We start from the raw sequence: 12,940 nt of genomic DNA on the forward strand, positions 1-12,940 counted from the left end.
CTGATAGCCTTCTGACTCAATAATATCCTGCTATCTCTGTTGGGCAGGCAAGTTTTTAAACCAAGAAAAGACAGGTTATGATTTTCATAACCAAACTGTGTTTCTTTTTGAAGTATGTTATCTAAATTCAAATTTTAAGAAGGTCATTAAAAAAATCTGCCTGTGATTTTAAAGGAGAACAAAGTGGTGGCAAGAAGGTATGATGTGCACTAAGAACAAGTTATTCCTCCCAGACATACACATACGCAGACAAACCCTGCCATATCATACCATACAAACAATTTTAATTGTGTAGTTACAGTCAATAACCACTCCTAGTCAGAACATTTCTGCATAAAGAAAATTGTGATACACTTATAAAAACAGCCAGCTGTAACAAAATAACTGGTGTTTTCATAGCAATAAACTCATAAAAAAGAAATACACCTTTATACAGAAAATTTATACAGCTGTAGCTTTAAAATTGATTGTAAACCAAAGGAAGACACATTGCAAACATCAATTATTTTCACATTAATTGCATAAGTTTCTAAGGTGATCTATTAGTTTTATTTACCTAAGCTTATTTGCATGATAGTAAAAATTGCATACAACAATAAGAGTGAAGCTTATAGTATGAATTGCTTGGATAACATAGAGCACTTTTTATAGGCAACTGTGTAAAGCACATTTTCTCTATTTAAAACTTTTAAGACACTTTGTTTTACTGCCCATCAAAATACATTTATAAATAGAAAAAAAATCAGTATGGTAACAAGAGAAGCAATATTACATTTAACGGAAACTTCCAAAAAAATTAATTACAACATGATGCTGCAGGATCTACAAATAAATAATGAGGACTAAATTGTGTTTCACATTTTCTTTTTCATTTTCTCTAAAACCATGTAACAATGAGAATGGAAAAAAAATACAGTGACCTTTATTTCCAAAAGAAAACAAATCTGAATTACGGCAGTGCCATATAATACAAGGCATTTGTTGGCATATGTTATCTTTAAACTGCATTCCACAGTCTATAGTTCTTTTGTAACATACAATAGAACAAGAGTAACAAACTCTTTTTATTTTATTTTTTTAAATAAATGTGATTTTTCAAAGATCAAGTGTGGAGTGCTACAGTAATAATTAAAAAACAAGAACAAAACAGAAACAAAAAAAACAGTAAATCACAAAAGTTGTAATGCTTGTCTGAAGGCTCCAGAATCAAAATCACTGGTATCATGCTTATTGGGTACACTCACAGTGTATCCAGTGAACACAAATTAATATCAAACAATCCTCAACGCTTCATCTGTTGCTGCGAAGCAGTTTGTAAAACAGAGTAAAACATCTAGTGCAGTCTGCATTATCCTTTTTTTCAACTTTTGTGCAAGTTTTGGAAGATTCATTGGCCAAACAATGAATAATAAGGGTTTTTGACACAATGCAAGATGGAATTTTCATTTCATTAGTAAATACCAGCGGCACTGTTGAAAGAAAATAATACTTTTAGATCAGTCTTTCAATTCAGCGTTAATCTCTGTGTTCCCTTCTACTGATAGCTCTTCTTCTAGTTTAACTGAAAAAAGCGTGTTTGCATTTTTGTCTTGGATGCTGTCTTCTAAATCCTTGAGCAGCTCTTCTTCCTTGTATTCTGCAACATCCACCTCCAAACCAGAATTGTCCTTCAGCTTCCCATGGTGCTTGAGATAATATCGCTGGTTCTGAAAGAACTTGATAATGGTGTACTTGGGCAGGTCAAGCTGAGCGGAGAGAGTCTGGATTGCTTCTTCATCTGGATACAGGCCCACATCTTGTATGAAACTCTGTAGGATCCCTAGGGCCTCAACAGAAATCTTTGTTCGCGGCCGGGGTTTCTGACGATTTTCATCCTCAGATTCAGCTGGTGATGCTACTGTCGGTTGCCTTGGGGGTAGTCTGGGACCTGGTTGTTGTTGCTGTTGCTGCTGCTGTTGTTGCTGTTGCTGCTGCTGCTGCTGCAAGACAAAGAACAGCATTTTTTTTGTATATATATTCTCGCTCATATTTTGTTACTGAGAAAATCCTGGGGAGGGAGCGGGGGAAGAAATTGCAGAGCTACAAATAAAGGCCTTGTAAGTTTAAAGAACAAAAAAGAAGGAAAAAAAAAGAAAGAACAAAAATAACACCGTAGGTTTGCTGGACCAAAAGCACCAATGATACAACATTGGTGTGGTTTAGCTGACCAATTTTAATGAACACGAGTCAAGTGCAGACAAGACAAAAAGCTAAGGAGGTGACATAGTATAGGATTAACTTGACCAGCTTAGCCAGAACTGTAGCAAGGACAAAGTGAGAAAAGAGCCAGATGAGGGCAAACGTGCCGGAGCTCTGCCAGCAACGGCAGCTGCTGCCCAAAAACAAGGGCTGCAAATCTCTAGCAATAGCTAGACGAAGGGACTGGGGAGTCAGGGGGAAGGAGAGCATTTTAGCTCTTTAGGTACAGAAATATCTCACTGCTGATCTGACCTCAGCATGCACTGAAGTCTTGTCAAACTTGCAAACATTACGACAGAATGTGCTGGCTGGAAGCACCTAACGTGATGCTGTCAAACCCAGCCTCGGCAAGGACAAAGGGATCTGGAGGGAAGAAATCTGTATTTCCCCTTCTGGATCTGACCTCTCTTGCCTGTGATCTCTGAGCAGGCCTGCGCTGCCCGTATCCCAACAAATAAACAGGGAACAGACCTGTTTACCTGCCTCTGTGTTTGTGCTGGGGATTATTTAGTTAATATTTATAAAGCACTAAGATGCAAAGCTCTAAATAAGTTGCACTATTATTATTAGAAGGGAACATGCTGCATTCCAAAAACTCAGGCAATAAAAATGAGCCAATATGCACATCAGAAGAATAAGATAAAGCAAATCATGATGTAAATAATTAACAAGAGCTTAAAATGAAGTTTTGCAAGCATGGATTCAGAAACATTCTTAAAAGGTGAGGCACTGAGCCCTAGGGACAGAAATGTTTTTCTCATCTACCACCAGAGTACAGTACACTATAAGATCATGTTTAAAATCAAAAGTAAATTTATCAGCTACTGTTTGTGTTGACAATTCTTTTGCTGCACAGCACAGGAAGCACTGGTTAGTAAGATACTTTGGATCAGCAAATTTCATGTCATATGGTACAAACCACCAGTTATTATTAAAAAACAACCATGGCAAAACAAGCAGTTGCTATCACTGCATTTTATTTCCCTTTGAGAGTCTCCCTTCAACAATTTTCAGTGCTTTGGTAGTGGTTTCCAGGCTTCTAGCAGCAGTTCTTTGAGACCCTAAGAAGCACAAAATGCTGTATAAATGGTATAAATACTGGAGGGATTATAATTCTGTCCACTTCAGAGAGACTCCTGTGGTTGTGGAGACTTCGCACATACCTCCACAACCAGTTTAGAAGGTCTGACACATATTTTAAGGTCTGACACAAATGCCCTGGAATTAGGGCTCCCTCCTCATCCCTATTCAGGTCTTTTCATGTTTTATGGTCTGTAAGCAGTCCCATTCAAGGCTCCAGTCCTGAAGAGATTCAAGCACATTAAATTCTTACAAGACTGGAGGCTTTGTATATACAGTTGGAAAACTTGTGTCTAAGCTACATATTTGTGCATCTACAACAATTACCGTGTAGAAGAGCAGAGACAAAACTCAGGCCCAATCTCCCAATCCTTGCTCTTACAAGTCATATTAAGAGATTACAATGCAACTGCTTATGTGAATAATATTTATGAGATCAAACACACAACTTTTATCAACAAGGCAAGAAAATCTAAGTAAGTGGCATAGTGGTTGAATGTTTATACTGTGCATAAGCTTCTCCTTTTATCCCCTTAAGAAGCGATTTTATTAAAAACAATGTACATTTTCAAACAAGTGCTGTTTTATTACTTAATATAGATCTTTCTCTCTCTTTTTGCTAAATCAAACAGCAAGTTTCCAGGCTTTCACAATTATTTTAGTACTTGATATCCTAAGGGATTGTCTTATTCAGTTTGCTTTATCTTCAATATACACTTGTGTTGTTTCTGGCTGCGAGATAACTCTATCCTTCCTAGCTTTGTAAATGTTTTTCTATATAGGTAGTACAAGTGATACAACAGGGTCTCAGCTGAGGTTGGGAAACCATGGGGTAATATCTGCCCTTTAAGAAGGAGCAGTTACAAGGCTGACCTCAGGCCTTTTGTGAGAAGCGATTAAAGAGTCGCCAGCTCAGAGAGACATCAGTCCCCACTGACAACCTGAGCTACACAGCTTAGCACAACAGCCAGCTCTGCTCCCGGCTGGCAGTGCCTGTGCCAGCCAAAAGGGTGCCTGCAGCTCCCGGAGGAGGCCCCGCTGGGGCTGCCCTGAAGCACTGGGCAGCTTTTCCAAGCCTCATGGCGAGGGTCTTGTGGGTCTTGCGTGCCCTCCTCTCTCTCCCTGACATGGTGCCCTTGTGCCGGCTCACCTGCGGAGCAGCACCCAGCCAAGGTCCAGCGGTCAGCAGGCCTGGTAGGAAAGCGCCTCTATGCTCTCCTTTCCCAAGGGTGGTGGGAGAGGGGCTCTGAAGGAAAAACAAACAAATATTGACTCGCCCCAGTCTCAACTGGGGTTAAAATGGGATGAGGAATCCCCTTCCCTTCACTCCTACCCAGGACGAGCCACCACTGCTGAGAGTTCTTGCTTAGTTTTCGAAAAGTAGCAGCACAAGGTCCTCCTGCTCTGTTGGGAAGACCTTTGACACCGGTGCCACAGGGCCCTGCCTCTTGGTCCTGGTGCCTGTCCAGCCAGGCACAGCCAGCACGGGGCTCGCCCTGCCCTGCACACAGCTGCCACCACACATGTTTGCAAACAACCAGCGAACTGAAACGAGAACTGTGGGTGGTCGCACGGGCTCCTTTGAACTGCGGTGGTGGACGGCAGCGCGCTCTTATCTTGCACCAGGAGACCTGCGTTTAGCCTGACCGGGAGGGAAGAAACGCTAATTTCCTTTGCTCCGTTTAAAGCTTTATTTACTTAGCGCTCTGTGGGATTGGCCAAGGTAAACTAACCTGAATCTGTTCTGCTGGCACATGGATAATGTGGGAAGGCCTGTCACCATGGTGATGAACTGCATTGCTTTCTTGTTCATAAATGGCATCGCGTTCAGGCTGAGGAAGACTGAGGAACCTTCGGATCATGGAGAGATTCTCCCAGAGGGTCCTGTTCTCTGGTGATGGATCTTCTTTCCAACGTAACAGCTCACAGAGCCACCCCTTGAAGATAAAACCAGCAAAACATTAGGTCTTTTTTGGTCACACTGCAAGGGGCAAAATTAGGGTGAAATGTGTAATTTAGAGGTGCCACATTCTCTCATGCTCTCACCTGATTGAAAGGGCTTCCACTGCACAGGCTAGGCTTAATGCAAACACCAATACACTGAGAGGCTGCCCAGCCATTTCACAGACCCTTACCAACCACAGGTGTTTTAGAAAGCACCTTCCCCTTGGTCTCACACCACAGCGCTGCTGTTTGTTTGCTTGGCCGTAGGGCTGCCTAATGGAAATCATAGCAGTAGAAGAACTCCCTAATAGCCTTCAAAATACTGGAATCCCATGACTAGATGCAGTCAAGGGATAACTTCTTAATTTCTGCTACAAGAAGAGGTTTCTCTGCAAGTGAACTTATTTCAAGCGATACATAACTGTTTCCAGATTGTCCTCATAGACTCAGAAAAAACCCAGTCTCTCAGTTTTACATACAGAATTATTAGGGGTTGGGGGAAGGAAGATGTGCTCTAGCTTCTGGTACACCCTTTATACATTTCCACATCAAGGACAGAAAGGTGTCTAAGAGTCTTTGGGATACATAATATGAAGCTGGCTACAGAATCCTCTGCAAGAACTGAAGCAGTTGCTAATTTGCTTCCGAAAGAGACATATGAGTTCATCACAAAAATTTAATGTTACCTTACATCTTCTTAAAATTTAATTGAGGATTTTTTTCTTAACTGTGCACTGGTACTTCTAGAAGAGGAATGTAAACCCTCTAGCTAGGACAGTGTGCATCAGCAGAAATTTTCTAATATATTGAAATTTAGGAACAAAATATTACATGTATAAAACATGCATATTTCCTTTATTTTAGCTTCAAGGATCTGTTTTCAAAAATAGGTCCATGCAGTTTTATTTCTTAATGCTGTAGGAAAGATAATGTGACATTTTATTGAATCAACAAATAATATAAATGTACAGAAGCTTTTAGATCCTTTTTATATGTACTGGTAGTAGTGGATTAATGGTTTATCCAGACTAGTTTACTAACAGATACAATAGACACATAGATATGATATAGATATGTATTTTCTTGAAGATACTCATAGCTAATAGTTAATAAATGCAGTGTAAAAATATTGCCACAGCAGGAAGAGTAAAAGTAAACAAATAATGTTAATGCATTCATATTGAATATGAAAATATTTAGTGAGGTGTGTATTAAAATTTGAGGTATATTTGCTTGGATATAAGTGAAAAACTGAACAAATGACACAGAAGAAAATGCCCCCAAGAAACTATCAAAATGACAAATGTTATAGAATGGTGGTAGCAGAGCTGAAAAAGCAAAAATTTAAATGGGGCCAAAATCTGCCAGGTGTTCATGAGGTGTGCTAGGGAGGGAGTGGAGACAGGTGACAGCAGGGGTGGCAGAAGGACTTCCCTACACCCTAGGGATGGAGCACACTCCATTCCTTGACTGTGCACTAAGTGGGGATGCTGGGTATGGCCCCAGTGTTTAACAAGGTGACTTGGAAATGTGGCCAGATGCCTTCACACAGAGCACACAACACTCAGCCTGTCCTGGCTGGAATTGTACGGCATGTTTCCAAAACAGTAGCTAGGGTCTCTGGAATCTCACTGGAATGCATTAGCAGGGCGAGCTCTCCCTGCCCCTAACAAAAACAACATGTTGCTCATGGCTGTCTGCTCACCTTGCATCCACGGGGATACTGAGTGCTGGATTATGCTCAACAGCAGCGTTTGTTTATTGCAGTAAGTCAAAAGTGGTGCACTCAGAAAGCAAAGCTAGCTTGTTGGGGACGGAGGAGAGAAGATGATGAAGAGAAACTAATCTAGATATTTTAACTTCAAGGCAGTTACAAAATTCTTAATTTAAGAACCCCAAAGCCACAGATCATCCCATGCTAAAGCGTAAAAATTGTCCTTTGGTTGTCTGGAATCTGCATTGCTTCACACTGAAACTGTTGGCTCTCTTTCTAACAGTGGTGAAACAAAGAGCAGAGCTGTCTATCATGACAGTTTGGTGGAAGCAAAAAAAACAAAGACAAGACAACTTGTCTCCATCCATGACACCTCTCCAAGGCATACAGGCTCGGAAAGAAGTTGCACCATGCATTTAGAAGCTGCACATGTTTTGTCTGCTGACCACAGGAATCACAGGGTTTGCTTTTTTCTTAAAAATGCAGTAGAAACCCTTTATAATAAAAAAAATCCAGTAGAAAAAATGATTCCTAGGCAATAACATTTTCTGTTGATTAAACGTATTTCACAACAGTTTTTGTTAACTAAGAAATACCTTCTGCCTTTACTGTCTTTTCTGTTTCTGTATTTACTAGGTCAGACCTTTTTTTTTTTAACTACTGATAGCTAACATTGTATTTCCAATATTTTTCTCTCAATTTTGCACTGAAATAATACTTCTAATTCCTTACCGAAAATTATTTGATGAATTGTAACCTGAAACATGTCTCTGCTAGCCTTTCAGGGATTTTGAGATAATGAAGACAGATAGTTCTGACAGGGTACACAGAAAAGATTACTGTTCTACCAAAATGTCTCTATTCAACTTGGCACATTTTTAAAGAAGTAGACACACTCTGATGAAACATTTGGTGGGAAACACGGAAACAAACAACTGAATTATTTTACAATTACAAGGATAGAAACAATTTTTAGGTCTTCATGGTTTATTTCTGTACATATTTATGAAAGTTGATCTCACCAGTGTTCTCAGAAGAGATAGTGGATGGACAAGAGAGGCTGTAGGGGCTTACTTTGCTAAGAGAGTAAGAACTTAATACCAGTACATTTTCTTTTGGTTCAAGATAAACAAATAAAAATAGAAGTATTTAATTTAGTTTCTGGTTCAGAATTCCGTATATGAAATAAAGCTCATTCATAAAAGTCACCTACATGAGAAAGTATGAAATATTTTTGTAAAATTTAGGAAAAGTGATAATTTGGACTTTTCTAATGGTTAATTTTAAGTTCTGTAAAATTTATAACTTTTGTTTCCATTTGATCTAAAAAAGTATGAAGTGCTGCAGATAATGCAGTTGAATTTGCAAGTGAATGTAAGAGGGCTGTTTTTTCTCCTTTCATGCTTTTTTAAGTCTAGAGCAATTTCTGCCTAGTTTCCTTTTTTTCTTGTCTTTATAGTTTTACAGGAAGTGGAAATGACCACAAAATAATAAGGAAATATTTACAAATCAGATTAGATCACAACCGTTTTATACAGCATATAGAGTACATTGTTAAGAAAACAGCATTAAAATAATGAAGTTGATACATTTATGCAGAAAGGCAAACCCCCCAAAAACTCTGCAATGACATTGGGAACAACCTTGATTTTAAAACAGAGTAAATTTGCCAGGCAACATTACACTGAATATAAAGAGAGTACAAAGCAAAATATAAACATTAGCCACATGTAAATATGTTTGGAGAACTTTCAGGATGTTACTACTTTTCAAACTGACAAAGTTTAATTTGACACCTTCTGTTCTAAAACCTTTGTTTCTATTCAAAATCACGCCTTTAGCTGCTAACAATCACTATGCTCTCCCTATTACTTAAAATACTGGCATGGGCCCTGGATAAGCTGAAAATGCCATGCAGATGAATTCTGAGATAATATGTTCAAACCTGTTATATACAACACAAATCCTGTAAAGTTATGTATTGTAAACCTACATTTATTGGGAACTAAAAGTCTTAAATCCATCTGCTACAAAGAAAATACTGTTATGCACTTTCAAGTAACCAAGTACCATCTGCAAAGGTCTTGCTACAGTAAGCAAGAAAATGGTGAAAAAAAAAAAGATGCTAAACCTAAGATATTTAAAATAAATAAGAGTCTTCTGTCTGGTTTTCTGATAGGGATTTAGTAAAGAAACACAAGACATTAAAAGAAAAAAACCTGTGAAAGCCGAACTGCCAAACTATTGCAGGAAAAGCGCAAAGAGGATAACTGCCAAAACTTAGGCTCTGCAATACCCATGAGCATACTTATTTTAAAGAAAGCATCTATGCATTTTATCTATACATCCAGATTCTTTTCTTTTCAGTTAGACCTCTCCTGTGCTTATATAAAATTTTCTGCTCTTTTACATAGAGTTCCTAGTAAAATAGTCTTCCATTCTTTATTATAGAAAGGAAAAAAAAATCTACACCTAAGGTGCAAATACCTACCCTAATTACATCAAAGAGGACAACATTACAATCATGAAAAATGTTCTCTGGCCAAAGCTTTCCAAATCAGCAACAAACACATCTAGTCTGGGAAGGGAAGGCTACAGGGTGAAGCAATTGAACTTGTTTGGTCAATTTGTTACAGTGATAATAATTTGCCAAATGATGAATATTTCTTAAAGAATAACAATGCTTTCAGCATTTTTTAGAAAGGCTATAACTTAAATCTAAGAAGGGAAAACATTTTAGAGTATCAATGCTAAGACATGCTCAGGTTTTTTTGGTTATAGTATATTTAAGATTATTTTGTATCATTCTCTGGGGTGCATAGTATTATAAAAATATATGGTGTTAAAAGAAATCAATCTAAATGGGAAGGTATTTGATACAAACATTTTAGCAGAAAGTGTGAATTGCATTTCAGCATCTACCGTGAACAAAGACTAAGTACATAATCCATTAAACAGTACTTCTAACTAAAAAAAAATTGAGTATTGTAGACTAAACTAAAGTAGGCATTTTGAATGAGCACATTTTCAGCAACTAACTAGAAAGCTAGCAATTTATCATTCAACAAATAATTTTCTACTTTTAAAAGAATCTGTAAGTGTTACTTATGCTAATGAAGACTGTTTTTAATCTGCCCACAAACATGCTAATAGAGGGCAATTTTTTTTTATTTACAATGCTGAAGGCACTCCAGTTTATAGAACGCAGATATGAAATTACACTTGGTAAAATGGGCTCTTAATTGTCTGAGCAATCCAAATCCTTCACCTTTAACAGGAAAGCTTATAGACAAAACAAAGGAAAAGAACTCATGGACTAAACTTTAAATATTGACTTTTTCCTCTTCAAAAGCCATCCAATTTGCTTTACAGGCTCATTATTGTTCCAAACGGCTGCACTCATCTTAGATACATGTATTTCTTTACACAACAGATTCCACATATACAAGGGAAGAAAAAGGGCCAGCACAACAAATACCATATATGTATATAGTATTAGTCTTTAGTATTAAACTTGTAAGCTGCATATTGCACAGAAAGGTTGCTTTTGGAAAAGTCATAATACTTTGAGCGAGATACATAATGGTAGCAAAGGAGTACTGAAAGCATTTTAAATTATTTACTAGGTTAAAAGGGTGAAATGGTACTTTAAATACATCAAATTTCATCATCTGGGCCATTTTTTGGTGGCAAAGTGGTATTGATCTTTCCAAATGCTTAAAATTAACTATTTCCAGAAGGTCATTATTTGATTAAAGGCATTAAAGTTGAGGGCAAGAAATGATGCACTTTGTCTTCTTTCCCATTCAAATAATCGTGTAATTTAATCAGAACTATCCCTTCATGTCCTGTAATAAAAATGTTTGTCTTAAGATATTGTTCTTTACCTAACATATTAACCTTTAAATGTTATGAAGTTCTTAAGAATAATCTCTGCTTAGAGAAGATTCTTCCATAATGCAATGAAAGGATCTCCAGCATTTAAATTGATAAGGCCAAATTTCCCCTACACATTGATTAGAAAATGCATTAAACCCTTCAACTGAGATTTCTCACAGTGTTCAACAGGATCAAAAATTCAGGGAGTTCTGAATCAGTAAACTCATGCATAAGGCATTGAGAAACAAAAAAAAAGCAAATGTCACTTCAGCACAAACAAATATGACCAATAAGTAACAATGGACACTGCTTTAATTTCTCTGGCAAATGTTGTTACATTTACATTATCTGAAAAAATAGAACAGTGAAAACAGGGAACACCCACTGCAGGGTAAGAACAGAGTATTTAATTCAAAATTCATTTTCATGCTAAGATCCCTTAAATCTGTCTTCTTTCTGTGTAAAATACCTGTGGCTTCAGACGTGGGAACAAGCCTAGATGACAAGAGCAGTCCTTTTTACCCTTAGATGTTATTCTGGAATTTCCTGCTGCAGGAAAATTTGTTCTGACTGCAGGTTTATCTTTCCTAAAATACATAAAGTGTCCTGGCTAGTTCCTATGCAAAGCTGAATAGACTTAAGTGCTTCCCAGAAGAACTGAAGTCTATTAAAAGAAAGGCCACTGGGTATTTTTATAAAAATCTGGGAAAACTAATAATCTACCAGACTTAGCAATTTTTGATATTGACCAAAACATTGGTTAGAGTTCATTTTAGCTTATGTTTTCAGGAGATTTGAGCACTGGTTTCCTTCTGTGAGGCATATAGTTTTGATTAATTTTTAAAAATACAGTGAATATTTAATACTTTAGGATTTCCCTATTTTTCTAAGAAAATCGTGCATCTTGAACTTAGGAAGCAAAAGCTCATTTTCAGCTGGTTCCAGAAGATGAGTAGAGATACCAGAATATGAATTATCTTCTTGATATGTGGCCTAAAGTGATAACAAGGGTCCCCCGAACAATGGTTGCATTAGTACTTTAGTTACACTAATCAGCCTTAAGTTTCAGGCTTTGCATTTGAGCATTGAGAAAGTTTGAAACCTGAATCTGTCCTTTATCTCCAGATATTCCTGGTTCATCTAGTTTACGGGCTTTCATTACTAGAACGTTGAAAAGGGAAGCCAGATGTGGATTTTAAGTAAATCTGTATTCACCATCATCATAGATGAGATTTGAAACTGAAAACCCTACAAGCTCATAGGGCTTTTCAGAAGAAAGGTAAACTTCACTGGCAGACAAAACTTCCTCTGAAGTATACTAAGACAGATTATGCTGTTCCTTAATTTTCTTGTCCGACCTATTATTCAGCTGCACAATCTGTCTGCATGGTACCTCCACCTTTCGTCTGTGGGGTGAAAAACAAATGACCAAATACCTAGCAGATATTTTAGGGGAAAAGGATTCCTAATGTCTCTTCATCCCTCTGCCTTTTCCTCTCCCTAGCTGCAGCATTTCAAAGTTAAATACCTATTTCTATTCTTGTAAACATCCAAACAAATAAATAGGAGAGGGAAACTTGTTAAGCAACCTCTAAAATTCAATGACAAGCATCCAACAGGTACAGAACCAAAATGATGTGGAGAGCTGCTGTGCTACTCCCACAGTGTTGTCTGTCGTACCACATCTCTGTTTCTACATGGAGCCATGGTGAGTGGCCAAAAGCCAGTGCTTGCAAAAAACTCCTAGATTAAGGTCTGAGGCTGTATCAAAACTGGTGTCTGTGTCCCCTGTGTATGAGCACTGCAGACACCACCAGCTCATGGACAGAAAAAAACCTAACCTGTAACTCTAAACCTGACTGAAAATATAAGTATCACTACTTTTTAGTGGAGTACAGACAAAATTCCATAATCTAAATGAAGGGCTTCTCCCAAGCTTGGTTTCTCTGCTCTCAGCTTCCTTCACCTTTTCTTTTTTACAGCATTACCTTCAATTACCTAGCAATGATAGATAGGCACATGCTCTTATCAAAACCACAATGTATATACCTTTGAAAAGCTTATATAAAATGCAACTACATTCAT

The 12,940-nt window shown here is 37.8% G+C and overlaps 1 protein-coding gene across 10 annotated transcripts in view; it reads right to left on the bottom strand.

Moving 5' to 3' along the window:
* Nucleotides 1-262: 262 nt before the first annotated feature.
* The window catches only part of SATB1 (SATB homeobox 1), a 92,111-nt gene continuing 79,433 nt past the window's right edge, over nt 263-12,940 (bottom strand). For 5 of the 10 annotated variants that reach the window (XM_014883360.2, XM_014883357.2, XM_014883359.2 and 2 more), the window contains exons 10-12: nt 5,052-5,255; nt 4,469-4,564; nt 263-1,979 (exon numbers count right to left, since the gene is read on the bottom strand). In XM_014883360.2, coding sequence (XP_014738846.1) covers nt 1,497-1,979; nt 4,469-4,564; nt 5,052-5,255 — 783 coding nt within the window. In that variant the 3' untranslated portion in view covers nt 263-1,496. The remainder of the gene's footprint in view (nt 1,980-4,468; nt 4,565-5,051; nt 5,256-12,940) is intronic. The other 5 variants (XM_088163950.1, XM_014883361.2, XM_088163961.1 and 2 more) reach the window with 2 other exon arrangements.

This window comes from Sturnus vulgaris, chromosome 1, assembly GCF_052056855.1.
Source record: "Sturnus vulgaris isolate bStuVul1 chromosome 1, bStuVul1.hap1, whole genome shotgun sequence".
Lineage (NCBI taxonomy): Eukaryota > Metazoa > Chordata > Aves > Passeriformes > Sturnidae > Sturnus > Sturnus vulgaris.